Source organism: Ptiloglossa arizonensis, chromosome 6, assembly GCF_051014685.1.
Source record: "Ptiloglossa arizonensis isolate GNS036 chromosome 6, iyPtiAriz1_principal, whole genome shotgun sequence".
NCBI classification, from domain to species: Eukaryota; Metazoa; Arthropoda; class Insecta; order Hymenoptera; family Colletidae; genus Ptiloglossa; species Ptiloglossa arizonensis.
In genome coordinates, this window is record NC_135053.1 from 9,763,328 (window position 1) to 9,779,235 (window position 15,908).

Genomic DNA, 15,908 nt, shown 5'->3' on the forward strand with positions numbered 1-15,908 from the left:
GCGCGTTGGACGCTGTCTCAAACGACGAAAAACTTCGAAAGGGGCTGTTACTCTGTTTCTTGTCAAGATTATTATGGCTCGTACAAAGCAAACTGCTCGAAAATCAACAGGAGGTAAAGCTCCACGAAAACAGTTAGCTACGAAAGCTGCTCGTAAGAGCGCTCCGGCTACTGGTGGTGTAAAAAAACCTCATCGCTACAGACCTGGAACTGTGGCACTTCGAGAAATTCGTCGCTACCAAAAAAGTACTGAATTGTTGGTTCGAAAATTACCATTTCAACGGCTCGTGCGTGAAATCGCTCAAGATTTTAAAACTGATCTTCGTTTCCAAAGCTCAGCAGTGATGGCTCTTCAGGAATCTAGTGAAGCTTACTTAGTTGGATTATTTGAAGATACGAATTTGTGTGCCATCCATGCGAAGCGTGTTACCATTATGCCTAAAGATATTCAACTTGCCCGTCGTATTCGCGGCGAACGTGCCTAATTAGATCACAAGTTAATATACAAACGGCCCTTATCAGGGCCAACACAATATTAAACAGAGCAATGCTTCAAATAAAACTAAACAGTAAAAAGCTTTTCTTTTTAATGAAAAGACATAAAAAAAAAAGGGTTCATCTTTACATAATTTTCTTAACAAAGATAGTTTACACATTAGACTTATGTGTATGCTAATGTAACTGCACAGGGACAAACTTGTTTTGACGAAGAAATTGTAATTTTATGTTAATTATAATAATAATTAAAATCAATACATTATTGAAGAGAGTCTTACGCAATCATCTTATAAATTGTCTCATTCTAAACAATATTATTCTATATTTCAACCAATGCAGTAGTATTTATTCCTTATAATGGGTCTTAAAACATGAACAATTTTTCACCACAACAAAAAATGTGTCATTGTATAAAAAATTGACACCGCAAATCAAAATTTTAAATGAGTATGAAAGATTTTTATTTATTAAATGAATAATGTTAAAAATCAGTTTTATTTAATAGATACTTTATTGATTCGAGAAAATTATCTTCACATTTCACAAAAATTTTATTCAAAAGTAAAAATAAAAGTATTTTCAAATAATATAATTCATATAACAAACAAAAAAGTCATTATTTCATACTTTGAACTTTAGATCGTTATACATTGTATAGGATAGATCCCACGAAATGCTGGTAGCTGTTTTCTCAGGAACAATCGGAATTGAGTATAGCGATAATGTTTTTAGTATTCTAGAGTGCGTCTACACATGAGTCAAACATCAAGACGTCTACCTAAAGTTATTTCTGTTTATTTATCTTATTTTATTAGCGAAAGAGAAGGTATTTCTATCTGAGTGAACAATCGAAACAGCATTTGGGTACTATACGTGTGTGTAACGTTTCTAGCGACTTTTATCTAGCCGGCAGTTGTCCCCTAGCGACGATCTTCTTGTGTCTTCACCATGTCGGAGAATAACCTAATGAATAAAAAGAGATTAAAGAGAGAGAGAGAGAATAAGTACATATAACATGTTGGATAGACATATATATGTACTTGAGAAAAAAAAAGAACGTGTATATCGTATAAAAATGTGTCGACAAAATATTAGAAGAATTGTTAGTAGAAAATAAGACAACCACAGATCAATAAGAGCGAATATTGTAAAGAAAAGAAACAAAGGTTAATAGTATTGCGATTTAGTATTATATACAAGATTTATGGCGTTGTATGATCTAAATTCACATCTTCGTGTCTTTTTGATGGATGGAGAAAGTCCGTACTTGAACGAAAGAGCGAGACGTTTCAGCAGACAGTAACAAGAAAATTTTTTTAAAAAAATAAGAGAAAATCTTAAAAATAGACTCACTAGCAGAATAAACCTTATTGTGATTGCATAATTGAATAAATAACTCACTCTAAATTTGATATGTGCAAAAGGATTTTGTCTTAACATTCCTTCTTCGTTCTTTTGCATACATATGTCAAAGCTTTTCGATAGAATCGAATATTTCCATCAGTGTCAATTCGATGTCGAAGTTGAGAAAGCTCAAAGAATTGCGTTGAAGAAAATATCAATTATTTATACCCCTACAATTTTTAATCTACTAACATATTTATTTACTGTAAAGTGTATTTAATTTTAATTAAGTTCAGAATTCGATAATATGAATTTAATTCCATGCTTATTAATTTAGAATGTTATATAAATGTTAATTTTCAAGTGAAATTATTCATTAAAGCAATGTATAAAAATACAAAAGAAGTTCCATCGTTTTAAAGCAATTTGTGGCCCTGAAAAGGGCCATTTTGGGAGTAGCGTTAAACCTAAATTGGTTTAAGCTTTTTTTTCAGTTTTCTTGGGTAGAAGCGCTGCTTGGATATTCGGCAAGACACCTCCTTGAGTAATAGTAACTCCAGATAAGAGTTTATTTAATTCTTCGTCATTACGGATAGCAAGTTGCACATGTCGTGGAATGATTCTTGTTTTTTTATTATCTCGTGCTGCATTTCCAGTCAATTCCAAAACTTCAGCAGCGAGATATTCCATAACTGCTGCTAAGTAAACGGGAGCACCTGCACCCACACGTTCGGCATAATTGCCTCTTCTTAGTAGCCTGTGAATACGTCCAACAGGAAATTGCAATCCGGCTCTAGTCGAGCGGGACTTTCCTTTTGACTTAATTTTGCTACCTTTACCACGACTAGACATTTTGCAGTTCTATAAAAAAATAATACAAAGAAATGCGTAAATCAACAGCGCTCAGTACGATACGACTGAGGAATAATGCTCAACCAGTTCGGAGCTACGTTTATATACTGTCTATCGTACCTGCACCCGACCAATAAGAGACGAGCTGCGCTGTGATTGGTGCGGAGCTGTAACTTTCTTTGTTACATCATTTTTCATTACTTTTACAAGTAACAATACTTTTTTTAATATAATACTTTATTTGATGCTTTGTTCGATACTTTATTACTTCGAACTTTTACTTTATTTAATGCAAAATTAATATAGACTAAAATGCATTTAAACAGATATGTATGTATATGTATGTATGTATGTACATATGTTACAAATTCAAAAACGGTAGAGTTTCAATACATTTATTCAAATATATTTCGTGTAAAATATTTAAATAATTGATATAGTATTATTATACATAACCACGATTATCGAAATTATTCAATTTTAGAGTACCTAGTTTACTAGTATTCTGATATTATTCTTTGCATCAAATTTTTGAAATAATAAGTTTAACTAATTTTTAACCATTTTCATTTTTTCTGATTTAAATATCGTGCATGATTTACGTTTTAAAGTTATAATACCTCGAAGAAGGAATTATTATTTATAATAAAAATTAAACGATATACATTATTCTCTATTTTAAATTGCTTGAACTGTAAAAATTACTTATAAATAAAATTAAGAATAAAATATTTTGTTATTTCAAATATTATGTTTCACAAAACATAACATTACGTTTTACAGAATAGTCATAAAAGAATATATTTTAAAACCAGTAATAATGTTAATAATTTTTTATTTAGTCACATTTATATATTTTCCAGTTTCTATTCGATAGACCAAACAAATTTTGGTATCTTCAAGAGTTAAAAAAATAGTTTTACATATATATACTTAAATCAAACATATTGTATACATAAAATACAAATAAACTATATAATATTAGACCATACGAAAACGGAATAACTTTTTTTATACTATACACTACTATATTTATTATTACAATAATTCATTTAATAATTGCTTAACATTAATATTAAGAACAAAAGGAAATAGTACTTGAGAATAAAGTGTATAAAGGTATCAATATTTCTATTTCACAGAATTAATCTTTTTGCAAAATTTTGATGCATGTAACCATTTGAAAAACTATAAAATTTCATAAAAAATTATTATTTATAATTTTTTTTTTAGTAAAATTCAAAATAGAATAAACTTTCTGTAGATTTAAAAAATTGTGGTACATAAAAAAAGCCTTAAATTTATTAAATATGTGTACGTACAAAATCAATCGCATTGTAAGAATGCCATGATAGCACCACTGCACTTCCTCATATCCGAGGAAACCAGCAACATTCCATGCTGCATTGCGATTGGTGCGGGACAAACTACGCCGCAGTACATAAAAGGAACGTACGATCATGGTGGAATCATTTACTGGTCATCGAGCGTAGCGTATGGTTGTTATAGGTATCATACAATAAAGACTTGGACATCTATCAACATAACTCTATAGAAACATGAGTCGATTTGTCTGCATCATAAACTTATTCTCGATTGAAAATGTCAGTTTACGAGCCAAATTCTCGTCATTTGCGGAAGATTTTAATTTTCTACTTCAATATGAAGAAATCTATGGCTAAGGCTCATCGAATACCTTAAAATACTTAAGGTGAGGCCGCTATTAGTGAAAGAACGCGTCGTGAGTGGTTTTAACGCTTCAAGAACTGTGATTTTGACGTTGAAGACCAGTATCGCGGTGGAAGAGAGGTTTTCGAAGATGCAGAATTGGAGGCATCAAAACTCGTCAAATTCTAGAAAAATTGGTACGATCATTGAGAATGATTCAACAAGCTAATTTAAAACGCCTCAAAGCCATGGAAATGATTCGGAAGCAAGGAAACGTTTGTTTACTTGTAAACAACTGCTTGAAAGGCAAAAACGGAAGGGATTTCTGCATTGCATTGTGACGGGACGAAAAATGGATTTATTACAATAACCGCAAATGCAGAAAATTGTAGAGAGTTCCCGGTCACGCTTTTACATCGACGACCAAACGGAATATTCACAGCTTCAAAATGGTTATGCTTTATATTTGGTGGGACCAGCTCAATGTAGTGTATTATAAACGGTTAGAACCGACTGAAACAATCAAATGATTAATATCGAATATAATTGATGCATTTGAACTGAACATTGAAAGACAAACGGCCGCAATACGAGAGATACGAGAGATCAGCTCAAAATAAACAAATATACTATTACTTTAAAACGGTCCTTTTCAGGGCTAACAAATGTTAAATACGTACGGAATTGCTTTCTTGTTTTACTTATGAATTTCCAATAACCTTTCGTATACTTTTTCCTTTTGTCACCGAACTTCGTTTATATTTTAACAAACCTCTTGATAGACCAATATTTTAAAACAAAATTGCATTCTATTTTTCCTTAAATTATTTCTATAAATTTTTTCAAATTTTTTCGTTTGTAAGCGTTTTGTTCTTGTTTCATATTTTTTTATTAGTAATTGTATTCTTCCATGTGAAAAAAATTATTTCAAATTTACAGAAGTATTCAATTTTATACATGTAGAAAATTTTGGACCAATGTCTTTAAAATATTTTTGTTTTCGAGTAATGTAATATATGCTCTCCTTTAGCATAATATACTAACTCAATTTAATGTTTATATATTTTAGCGATTTTTACCCATTTTTTATATTTCATTGACAAATATATACAAATACTAAATGGATTACCATATAGATACATCCATAACTACATCCATATTAAATGTTGCAAATTTAATTATATATACTGATCAAAATGAATATTTGTGCTTATTTTTCTGCTTATTTATTTGAAACTTTTTGAAAACTGTGTGTATTGAAAGTTGAAATGGTAATTTATTTTCCACTAAATTACAATTATGTGACAACTACCACGATCAAATTACTAAATTCCCTAGTAGTTTATTAATCACCACCATGTTAGGTTTTTAAAACGCGTATATACCAATAACTTTCTATGTCACTATAGTATGATACTTGTGTAAGATGGAAACGTTGTGATTACAGCTATAAAAGAAGGAGCGGGATTATTGCGAGTTATTCGCCTGTACATTTGTTTGTAAGAATATTAGATAGCCCGACATATAGTCTGGCAACTAATTTCTGGAAATTTTATTATTAATCATTGCCGAGATAGTATATTTGTGGTAAACTGTAAACATGTCTGACGAGAAGAAGGTAACGCTTTATAACCTCGAAACCGATCACTATAATCATAAGTGATGATTGAAGATTATATTTTGTTGCAGGAAACTAAAGCAGAATCGGAACATATAAATTTAAAAGTACTGGGACAAGATAGTGCAGTGGTTCAATTTAAAATTAAAAAACACACACCACTCAGGAAATTAATGAATGCCTACTGTGATCGTGTGGTAAGTTTCATTTGATTTCTTATTGTATTTTGATATTAAATGATTCAAACTTACATTAATCTTCGTCCATTATGGGTAATAATGTAATAGTTATTTTTTATTTTCATAGTTTTAATGTGTTTGAGAACTGAGTGTAAAAATTCGTATTTTCAAAGTATCATGTGTATTGTGTTTCAACAGGGTCTAGCGATTGCAGCAGTAAGATTTAGATTTGATGGACAACCCATAAATGAATTAGATACACCAACAACTCTTGAAATGGAAGAAGGAGACACAATAGAGGTTTATCAGCAACAGATAGGAGGATTGTGTTGAGATTTAAGATTGTCCTTCAATAGTTTGAAAATGGACTTGATAAAAAATTTTTGTTCCAGTGCTTTTGAAAAAGAAGCGTGAATTATTTTCAATCTTTCTTAACTCAACAGAATACTTTGTTTCATAATATAATGTGGAAAAGTTGTTTACACTTTTTATATACATCAAATTCAATATTTAGATGCTGTTCAATCTGTGCATTTCTTTTATCTAAAGAATAATCTTTTTACATACATTTTGTATTATTTCATATCATACAATAAGGATTAAGATTTTAATATCTTTCGCACTGTATTATTACACAGAGTGTTTCGTTATCTTGCCTTTGTCTATTTACAATTACTAACAAATTTTATTACTCTTACAATATATCTTTTTTCTCAATAATTCAACTAGAGATATTGTGAAAGTACATGCATACTTACTGCTATGTTACTGTTAGTAATATACATTGTAAATGGAGGTACATTACATGTCTCTTTCGCATTTTGCACTATGACGAAAAAAAAGTCTACTTCATACAAACACATGTAACTTATAAAATATAAAATTCTTTGTAAATGATTTTCACACAAAAGTGAAATTTTAAATTCTCTTAATAAATTTCATCTTTTTAGGTATTTTCATTTCTTATAACAATGTACAGATAAGAAAGTGACGAAGAGCATTGTTACAAAGTTATGTTAATATTTAATAATGTATCTATGTCTAAAATGTTCGTAAAAATTTAATTTACATTTAATACAATCTTAGTATTAACATTACACTTACTTTTACTTTCCATGAAATTAATGTTACTTTGTATATGAACATAAATAAATTGTGTCTTATCTTTTCTACAAGAAATCGTTTGCTTCTTATTGTTTTAGTTAATTTAGATTTAACATTTACAAAATGAAATATGAAATACTCTAGAAAATATGAATTAATTATTAATCTAATATACTTAACATTAAAAAATTATATTTATAATATTTTAAAACCACAATATGTAATAACTTTAAGATATTTTTTATTGTTTACTATTTTTATTTATATTTGTACATTTGTATTATAGTTTAAACTTTATTAATTTTTAGTGCAAGATATAGATAATATTATCATTAATAGTTAAATATTAATTATTATTATTTAAAAAAATATATATATGTGTGTGTCGCATTGAGTGTAAAAAGTAGATAAAATTTACTGCATTCTCATAATTAACGCAAATATCACAATTATTATTATTCTACTTGAATTATTATAAATGAACACGAGGCGTATAAAATCTTATTCATTTTACCGCAGCTGAAAGAAAAAACACTAGATGGGTGGTAATTTTTGATTGGTAAAATACGCATCATTATTACATTCAATCAATGGTTAATCAGGATCCACCTAGACCTTTCATTGTGTGTGATACGTCACTCGTAATAAACAAAAATTTTGGCCTTTTAATATTTTTACAAAACGTTTGGGAATTTTACTTGTAAAAATATTATATTTTACATATGATTATGTACATGTAATATAATATTTTTAAAAACTCGAGTTTAAAAATTTTTGAATACTTGAGAATTATTGATTCAACTATTAAAAGTGTTTCACAAATTTTTGCAACATTTTGTAATAACTTTAAAAAATAAAAATACTATATAAACTTAAAATAAAAGTACCATAAATATAAACTAAAGATTTTGCCCTTCTATATATTACTATGTTTGAGAACATGGCGGACTGTTCGTGAAAACCTGTGCGTAAACAGAGCGTAGCTTACAATAATTTTGTAATTAACAATTGTTTGTACATAATAACAATACTTATTGTAAATATTAAGCACTTATAAGTGTAATAAATAGTAAACAAATTTATTTATATATGATATTTCGATATTTTTCGTTATTGAGAGCTGTGAAAGTGACATGTATTATCTCTAATCTACTGTACCTTGAAAGGATCGACAATTCTTTTTAACAAACTAACATTATATCCATTAGTCAAACATTTTAATAATAAAAATGGCTGATTCCGAGGAAGAAAGTGATATAATGTCTGCAATTAATATGACTGGCTTCTTGTTTGGAAATATTGATGACAATGGCCAACTAGAAGATGACATTCTTGATCCAGAGGCAAAGCAACACTTAGCTTCGCTTAGTCGTCTTGGTTTGAGTTCGTTTATCCGTGAAATGATGCCAAATGACAATACTAACGAAGAAAAGGAAGATGAACTTGATAGTAAACGCGAAGAAAAAAATCAAACAATTGATGGAAAGGATATAAATTATATTGAAAAATCACCTAATGCTTTTGATTTTTCTGATATAAATGAACTAGCAGATGATATAAATGAAGAAAATAGTAAGTATAACAAGTATTTAATGTGGCAAGACTTATCTTTATTTTGTATAGGAATATATCAACTAATTTATAAATTTATTTTTAAATGTTGTCTTTGTCAATAGATAAGCAAGATACATTTGAAAGAAGAAGTGAGAAAGAAAATGACTATGATGCGGATGATGAAGAAGTTGTTAATAAGTCAGATACACAATTAATGCCACCTCCTCCAGTACCCGAGGAAAAAGAAGTGCTTACTGCAGAAGAAGCAGAAGCTGCACGTCAGCGAAAATTAGAGACTCCGCTTGCTTCTATGTTGCCATCTAAATATGCAAATGTTAATGTCACTGAATTGTTTCCTGATTTTCGTACTAATAAAGTGTTACGATTTTCAAGACTATTTGGTCCAGGAAAACCTAGTAGTCTCCCTCAAATATGGAGAGCTGTTAAAAAGCGACGTAAAAGGAAACGACATCATGATGTCAGAGATTCTGATTCTGGTTCTGATCAAGATGAAAGAAAATCAAAGTTTAAAGTATGTATAATATAGAATGTGTGATTTAATTTCAAAATAATAGTCTTATCTTTTCTCAACAAATTTTTATATTAGGGTTGGGTGATGCAATATGGTCCAGATGCAACTCCAGATATGTGTCGTTCTGATGATGAAACTAAGTTACTATTACCAGTAGAAGATAAAGAACAAACTGGTAAAACAGGTGAAACTGGAGAAAATGGAGATATGGGACCAAAAGTAGCAGATTGGCGATTTGGACCTGCACAGCTTTGGTATGATATGCTTCAAGTTCCAGAAACTGGAGATGGTTTTAATTATGGATTCAAGATTGCAGATAACAAGGTACTTAATTATGTAAATATATATTCAATTTAATTTACAAATTAAAATTTGGATGCTTAAAATATATTATAGAAAATATTATTATTATTACATACCTAACAGCTGGATGAACATAATAATAAAGAGTCTATTGAGGAATTTTCTGATGATGCATTTTTAATGGTATCACAATTGCATTGGGAAGATGATGTTATATGGAATGGTGATGACATAAAACATAAAGTAAGTAATGTTACTCTGATATAAAATACCAAATTATAATTTGTACAAGATAGTATAACTAAGAATATAAATGTCTTTGAAGGTTTTACAAAAATTAAATAGTAAAAATAATGCAGCTGGCTGGGTACCATCTAGTGGAAACAGAACTGCTCAAGCATTTAGTCAACCAGGCAAAGGTGCACCTGTTCCTGTTGCATCAAATGTTCGACTTGCTACTTCACAAATTACAACTCCATTACATATGCAGTCCCAGAAGAATAAAATGTAAAAAAAAAATACAAATCGATTTATGTTACTTTTTTGTTGAACTATAATAATTTAATCACAATTTTCATTTACACTTTTATGTTTTTAACAGGAACATAAATAAGGGAAACCAACAACAAACCCGGGAAGAGAATTATGATGATACTTGGTATTCCATTTTTCCTGTTGAAAATGAAGAATTGGTATATGGATTGTGGGAGGAAGAAGTAATTTGGGATCCTGAAAATATGAGAAAGATTCCAAAGCCTAAAATTCTTACTCTGGATCCAAATGATGAAAACATTGTCCTTGGTATTCCTGATGATATAGATCCAGCTTTGCTTCATAAAGATAATGGACCTCAACCAAAAGTGAAAATACCCCATCCACATGTTAAAAAGAGTAAATTACTACTAGGAAAAGCTGGAGTTATTAATGTTTTAGAAGAAGATACTCCACCACCACCACCAAAGTCACCTGACAGAGATCCATTTAATATTTCAAACGATACGTAAGTTATTTCCGGAATAACAAAAGTAATTTTAAGTGTATAAGAACAAAAATTTGATAATTTCGGTTGGATTTTAGATATTACATGCCACGATCGTCAGAAACAACATTACGGTTGAAAGTTGGAGGTGGAAATTTAATACAGCACAGTACACCAGTAGTAGAACTACGTGTTCCATTTGTTCAAACTCACATGGGACCAATGCGACTCCGAAATTTCCATAGACCACCTTTAAGAAGATTTAGTCATGGTCCACTTGCGCATCCTGGACCTCACTGTGTTTTGCCATTGTTAAAACATATAAAAAAGAAAGCTAAAGTATGTATTATTTTGACTGCTATATTTTTTAATATATTTTAAGAATAAAAGTTATATGTAATATTTGCGCATTAGCAAAGAGAACAAGAAAGAATTGCATCTGGTGGAGGTGATGTTTTCTTTATGAGAACTCCCGAAGATTTAACTGGTAAAGATGGTGAACTAGTGCTCGTCGAATTCTCGGAAGAGCATCCTCCATTAATGAACCAAGTAGGAATGTGTTCTAAAGTGAAAAATTATTATAAAAGAAAAGCGGGTAAAGATCAAGGTCCACAGAAATATAAATATGGCGAAACTGCTTATGCACACACTAGTCCATTCCTTGGAATTCTTACACCTGGTCAAAGTATACAAGCAATTGAAAATAACATGTACAGAGCACCAATCTACGAACACAAAATACCAGAGACAGATTTTCTAATTATCAGGACTAGGTATTTTAACAGCAATCTACATTTTTTTCATTTTGATTTATTATTATAGTATAACTAAAAAATAACTTTTACATATAGACAGCAATATTATGTCAGAGAAATGGATGCTTTATTTGTTGCTGGCCAAGAGTGCCCACTTTATGAAGTACCAGGTCCTAATTCCAAGAGAGCCAATAATTTTGTGAGGGACTTCTTACAAGTGTTCATATACAGATTATTTTGGAAATCTCAAGATATACCTCGACGTATTAAAATGGATGATATTAAAAGAGCTTTCCCATCACATAGCGAAAGTAGTATTAGAAAACGCTTGAAGTTATGTGCTGATTTCAAGAGGACAGGTATTTATATGTGCGGGTTAATTTTTATAAACGTAGACTAATAGAATTAAATAATACATTAAAATTTCTTACATTAGGCATGGATTCTAATTGGTGGGTTATAAAGCCGGACTTTAGATTACCAACCGAAGAGGAGATCAGAGCAATGGTATCTCCAGAACAATGTTGCTCATACTTTAGTATGATCGCAGCAGAACAACGATTAAAAGATGCTGGTTATGGTGAAAAGTTCCTTTTTACTCCTCAAGATGATGATGATGAAGAGATGCAATTAAAAATGGATGATGAAGTTAAAGTTGCACCTTGGAATACAACACGAGCATACATTCAAGCCATGAAAGGCAAATGTTTGTTACAATTGGCAGGACCAGCAGATCCAACAGGTTGTGGTGAAGGATTCTCTTATGTTAGAGTTCCAAATAAACCAACAATAAGTAAGGTAAACATTCAATATATTAGAATTATTTTGTTTCTATTTTGTGTACTTGAGTTTATATTTTCTTCGATATTAATATTATATAACAATTTATCCTTTTCTTCTTAATATAAATTAGGAGGAACAAGAAGCTCAACCAAAGAGGACTGTAACTGGAACTGATGCCGATTTAAGAAGGCTGTCATTAAATAATGCAAAAGCATTACTGCGTAAATTTGGTGTTCCTGAAGAAGAAATTAAAAAATTATCGCGATGGGAAGTCATAGACGTGGTTCGAACATTATCTACGGAAAAAGCTAAAGCTGGAGAGGAAGGTATGACCAAGTTTTCGCGAGGAAATCGATTTTCCATTGCCGAGCATCAGGAGAGATATAAAGAAGAATGTCAAAGAATTTTTGACTTACAAAATCGCGTCTTATCTTCCAATGAAGTTCTAAGTACGGACGAAGGGGAGAGTTCAGAAGAAGATAGTTCTGATATAGAGGAAATGGGTAAGAATATAGAAAACATGCTTTCTAATAAGAAAACAAGCACCCAATTATCTCTTGAGCGAGAAGAACAACAACGACATGAATTGCGAAAGATGTTAATGGGCGAAGTCCAAGAACAAGATAAAAAGAGTAAAGAGAAAAAGAAAGATGACGAAGAAGACAGTCCTGTAAATAACTTTAATGCACAACAAGGGAGAGTTCTTAAGATTTATCGGACATTTAGAAACCCGGAGGGAAAAGAATTTACAAGGGTAGAATTGGTTAGAAAACCAGCGGTAATAGACACATATATAAAAATTAGGAACTCCAAGGATGAAACATTCATCAAACAATTTGCAACTTTGGATGAGGCCCAAAAAGAAGAAATGAAAAGAGAAAAAAGACGAATTCAGGAACAATTACGCAGAATCAAGCGAAATCAAGAACGGGAGCGTATGCTCGGTGGTCCAATAGCGGGAAGTAATGCATCATCGCATAACATATTTGACCGTAGTAATACCAATACTCCAATCACTACATCCTCAAACAGTATCCTTCCATTCTGTAGTTCTTTCCAATCTACTTCTCCTGCTTCAAAACATCCAAAACCTGAAGTTTCTCCTTCTAAACGTAAAAAACCTAAACTTAAACCAGATTTAAAACTGAAATGCGGTGCTTGCGGTAACGTAGGCCACATGCGTACAAATAAAGCTTGTCCTTTGTATCAAAATAGTATAACTACAGCCCCAGTGAATGTTGCAATGACAGAGGAGCAAGAAGAAGAAATCGAAAAGCAACTTAATACAGATGATCAAGATCTCGTTAATGTAGATGGAACTAAAGTAAAGTTATCATCTAAATTGATTAAGGTAATCTATTTATTTAATCGTTTTAACAAAGTTAATGCTAAAATTATATGTCACTTTATAGTTTTATTTTGATACAGCATGCTGAGGAAATGAAGCGGCGGACGTTACTATTGAAAGTACCTAAAGAAGCAGTAAATTCAAAGAAACGAAGGAGAGCTACTGGAGATGATCACTGTGATTATCTTAAACGACAACAAAGACCTGCCAATAGACGTAGAACTGATCCTGTTGTTGTCATGTCAACAATGTTAGAAAGCATACTTAATGAAATGCGAGATTTGCCTGATGTTCAGCCTTTCTTGTTTCCTGTTAATGCTAAAGTATGTTTCATTTTTATAGAAAATCTTTACATTCATTATTCTAAAATCGTTTACAAGTTTGGAATGTATCAAATCTGTGAATTCCTTACTAGGCTGTTCCTGATTATTATAAAATTATACAAAGACCCATGGATTTACAAACAATACGTGAAAATTTGAGATTAAAGAAATACCAAAGTCGAGAAGAATTTTTAGCGGATGTCAATCAAATTGTAGAAAATTCAACATTATATAATGGATCAAAAAGTTCATTAACAGTAGCAGCTAAACGTATGTTGGAAACTTGTGTTGAAAGACTTGGTGAAAAGGAGGATCGTCTAATGAGATTAGAGAAAGCAATTAATCCTCTTCTTGACGATAATGATCAAGTTGCGCTTACATTTATCTTAGACAATGTTGTTAATAATAAATTAAAGTCTATGACAGAAGCTTGGCCATTCTTGAAACCAGTAAATAAAAAATTGGTGAAAGATTACTACACTGTCATCAAAAGACCTATGGATTTAGAAACTATATCTAAAAAAGTATCTGGTAGGTTGATGTGTATTATTATTGATATTCAATGGTTTTAATTTTCTTATAGCTATTTTATTATATTTAATTATTTTGTTTCAGCACATAAGTACCATAATCGGCATGAGTTCCTCAGAGATATTGAACAAATTTTGGAAAATTGTACGATATATAATGGGAAGGAATCTGTATATACAAACAAAGCAGAGTTACTTGTAAAAGTGTGCAAAGAGACACTAGATGAGGTAATTAAAAAAGTATTTGTACAAATTCATGTAATTATTTTATTGTAATTAAATCGTGTTTTATTATCACAACTGATATCTTGCAGTATGATGAACATCTAATGCAATTGGAAAATAACATATTGCTAGTACAAAAACGAGCCATGGAACAAGCAGATATAGACCCTTTGTGGCTTGGTCCAGAGGAAGAGAATTATACCATTGCAGAACCAGAATTCAGAGGGGTACTATGTCTACATTTATTAAAATTTTCTTTTTTCTTTTGTTATAACAAGAAACTTTATAAATTTGATGATACTTTCTACAGAGTCAAACGAGTTCACCAGAGAATCCATTTGGAAAGTCGAATATAGATGATTTTGATTTTGTGGATGTAGAAGGGGATTTAGAAGGTGATGGTAGTAGAAGTGCAAATTCGAAGAAAAAAGATGTGCTTGAAGAAGGTAAAGAAAAAAAGAATTATTTTCATATATATTTGTTTTTGTTCAATGTAAGTGTACTATTGATTTATTATGCTTCAGATCTACAATTCTCTAGTGAGGATGAATTCGATGAGGTTCCGTTTGGTACCGATGAACAGTCCGAACATGCCGAAATTGATACACTTGAACTGAATGAGGTTCGAGAAGGTGGAGTAGTATTGGCGGATGATGACAGTCAGCAAGCAGCAGAAGCAATGGTTCAATTGGGTAATGTCGGTTTTTATATGGCGGATCAACAATTGCTTCAGCAAGGTTGGTAACATACGAAACAAAATATTGGATAAGTCGGTTTAATTTATAAATTATATTTTTTATATTACAGATGAAAGTATGGATGTTGATCCAAATTATGACCCTTCAGACTTTTTACTAGCTGGTTTACCAGCAAGGGATGAGAAAGGTCAAAATAAGATACAAGATGATTTGGCTGTATCTGAAAGTGACGATGATGCAGAAAATAATGCGCAACAAAAACAAAAGACGCCGCAATTATCACAACCAGAAGAGGACGTCGGTGGTGATCTGTGGTTCTAATAAGATTTTTTTTTATTTGTTTTAAGCAATAATACTGTTTTATAGTTTATTTCTTAAATCAAAAAACTTATGTATAATATTACAATATGTAATGAAAATGAAATATTTATTTCTCATAGGAATAATTGAATTTCAATATTTGAAATTACGTAAACCGTGTATGATTTCATTTTGTAAATGTAGGTGAAATTATCTAGATTTTTCAATGCATATCTAGGAATATCATGTATACATACATGTAAATATACAATGAAAAATTGTTCTTAAGTTCTATATATACATTTATACAACTTTT

At 30.7% G+C, this 15,908-nt stretch overlaps 4 protein-coding genes across 5 annotated transcripts; 3 read left to right on the forward strand and 1 right to left on the reverse strand.

Annotated features, from left to right (window-relative positions):
- The first annotated feature begins 40 nt into the window (after positions 1-40).
- LOC143147888 (histone H3-like) lies at positions 41-677 on the forward strand. The gene has a single exon (XM_076313583.1). The coding sequence runs from the start codon at positions 74-76 to the stop codon at positions 482-484; it is 411 nt and encodes a 136-aa protein (XP_076169698.1). The 5' UTR covers positions 41-73; the 3' UTR covers positions 485-677.
- A 1,584-nt stretch (positions 678-2,261) lies between these two features.
- On the reverse strand, positions 2,262-2,693 carry LOC143148094 (histone H2A-like). Its single transcript, XM_076314014.1, has one exon. The coding sequence runs from the start codon at positions 2,691-2,693 to the stop codon at positions 2,319-2,321; it is 375 nt and encodes a 124-aa protein (XP_076170129.1). The 3' UTR covers positions 2,262-2,318.
- A 3,090-nt stretch (positions 2,694-5,783) lies between these two features.
- Positions 5,784-7,258, forward strand: Sumo (Small ubiquitin like modifier). The gene is made up of 3 exons (XM_076314015.1): positions 5,784-5,979; positions 6,051-6,176; positions 6,357-7,258. Exons 1-3 carry the CDS (start codon positions 5,962-5,964, stop codon positions 6,489-6,491), a joined length of 279 nt encoding a protein of 92 aa, XP_076170130.1. The 5' UTR covers positions 5,784-5,961; the 3' UTR covers positions 6,492-7,258.
- A 965-nt stretch (positions 7,259-8,223) lies between these two features.
- On the forward strand, positions 8,224-15,880 carry Taf1 (TATA-box binding protein associated factor 1). 2 transcript variants are annotated; one of them, XM_076314425.1, is made up of 18 exons: positions 8,224-8,834; positions 8,939-9,348; positions 9,424-9,672; positions 9,775-9,894; positions 9,977-10,158; positions 10,253-10,651; positions 10,729-10,969; positions 11,045-11,403; positions 11,482-11,744; positions 11,822-12,183; positions 12,299-13,519; positions 13,597-13,839; positions 13,932-14,370; positions 14,455-14,597; positions 14,684-14,821; positions 14,905-15,040; positions 15,119-15,331; positions 15,402-15,880. In XM_076314425.1, the coding sequence occupies exons 1-18, from the start codon at positions 8,492-8,494 to the stop codon at positions 15,611-15,613; spliced, it is 5,673 nt and encodes a 1,890-aa protein (XP_076170540.1). In that variant the 5' UTR covers positions 8,224-8,491; the 3' UTR covers positions 15,614-15,880. The 2 variants fall into 2 exon arrangements, with proteins under 2 accessions (XP_076170540.1, XP_076170541.1); XM_076314426.1 differs by having other exon boundaries at positions 15,119-15,286.
- The last annotated feature ends 28 nt before the right edge of the window (positions 15,881-15,908 follow it).

What these genes read in the sequence shown, in the direction of transcription:
- LOC143147888 (XM_076313583.1), top strand. Translation starts at nt 74, where the DNA reads ATGGCTCGTACAAAGCAAACTGCTCGAAAATCAACAGGAGGTAAAGCT.
- Sumo (XM_076314015.1), top strand. An exon ending in ATGCCTACTGTGATCGTGTG is followed by an intron (nt 6,177 to 6,356) that starts GTAAGTTTCATT and finishes GTGTTTCAACAG; the next exon opens with GGTCTAGCGATTGCAGCAGT.
- Taf1 (XM_076314425.1), top strand. Translation starts at nt 8,492, where the DNA reads ATGGCTGATTCCGAGGAAGAAAGTGATATAATGTCTGCAATTAATATG. An exon ending in ATATAAAAAAGAAAGCTAAA is followed by an intron (nt 10,970 to 11,044) that starts GTATGTATTATT and finishes TTTGCGCATTAG; the next exon opens with CAAAGAGAACAAGAAAGAAT. An exon ending in TGTTTCCTGTTAATGCTAAA is followed by an intron (nt 13,840 to 13,931) that starts GTATGTTTCATT and finishes ATTCCTTACTAG; the next exon opens with GCTGTTCCTGATTATTATAA.
- LOC143148094 (XM_076314014.1), bottom strand. Translation starts at nt 2,693, where the DNA reads ATGTCTAGTCGTGGTAAAGGTAGCAAAATTAAGTCAAAAGGAAAGTCC.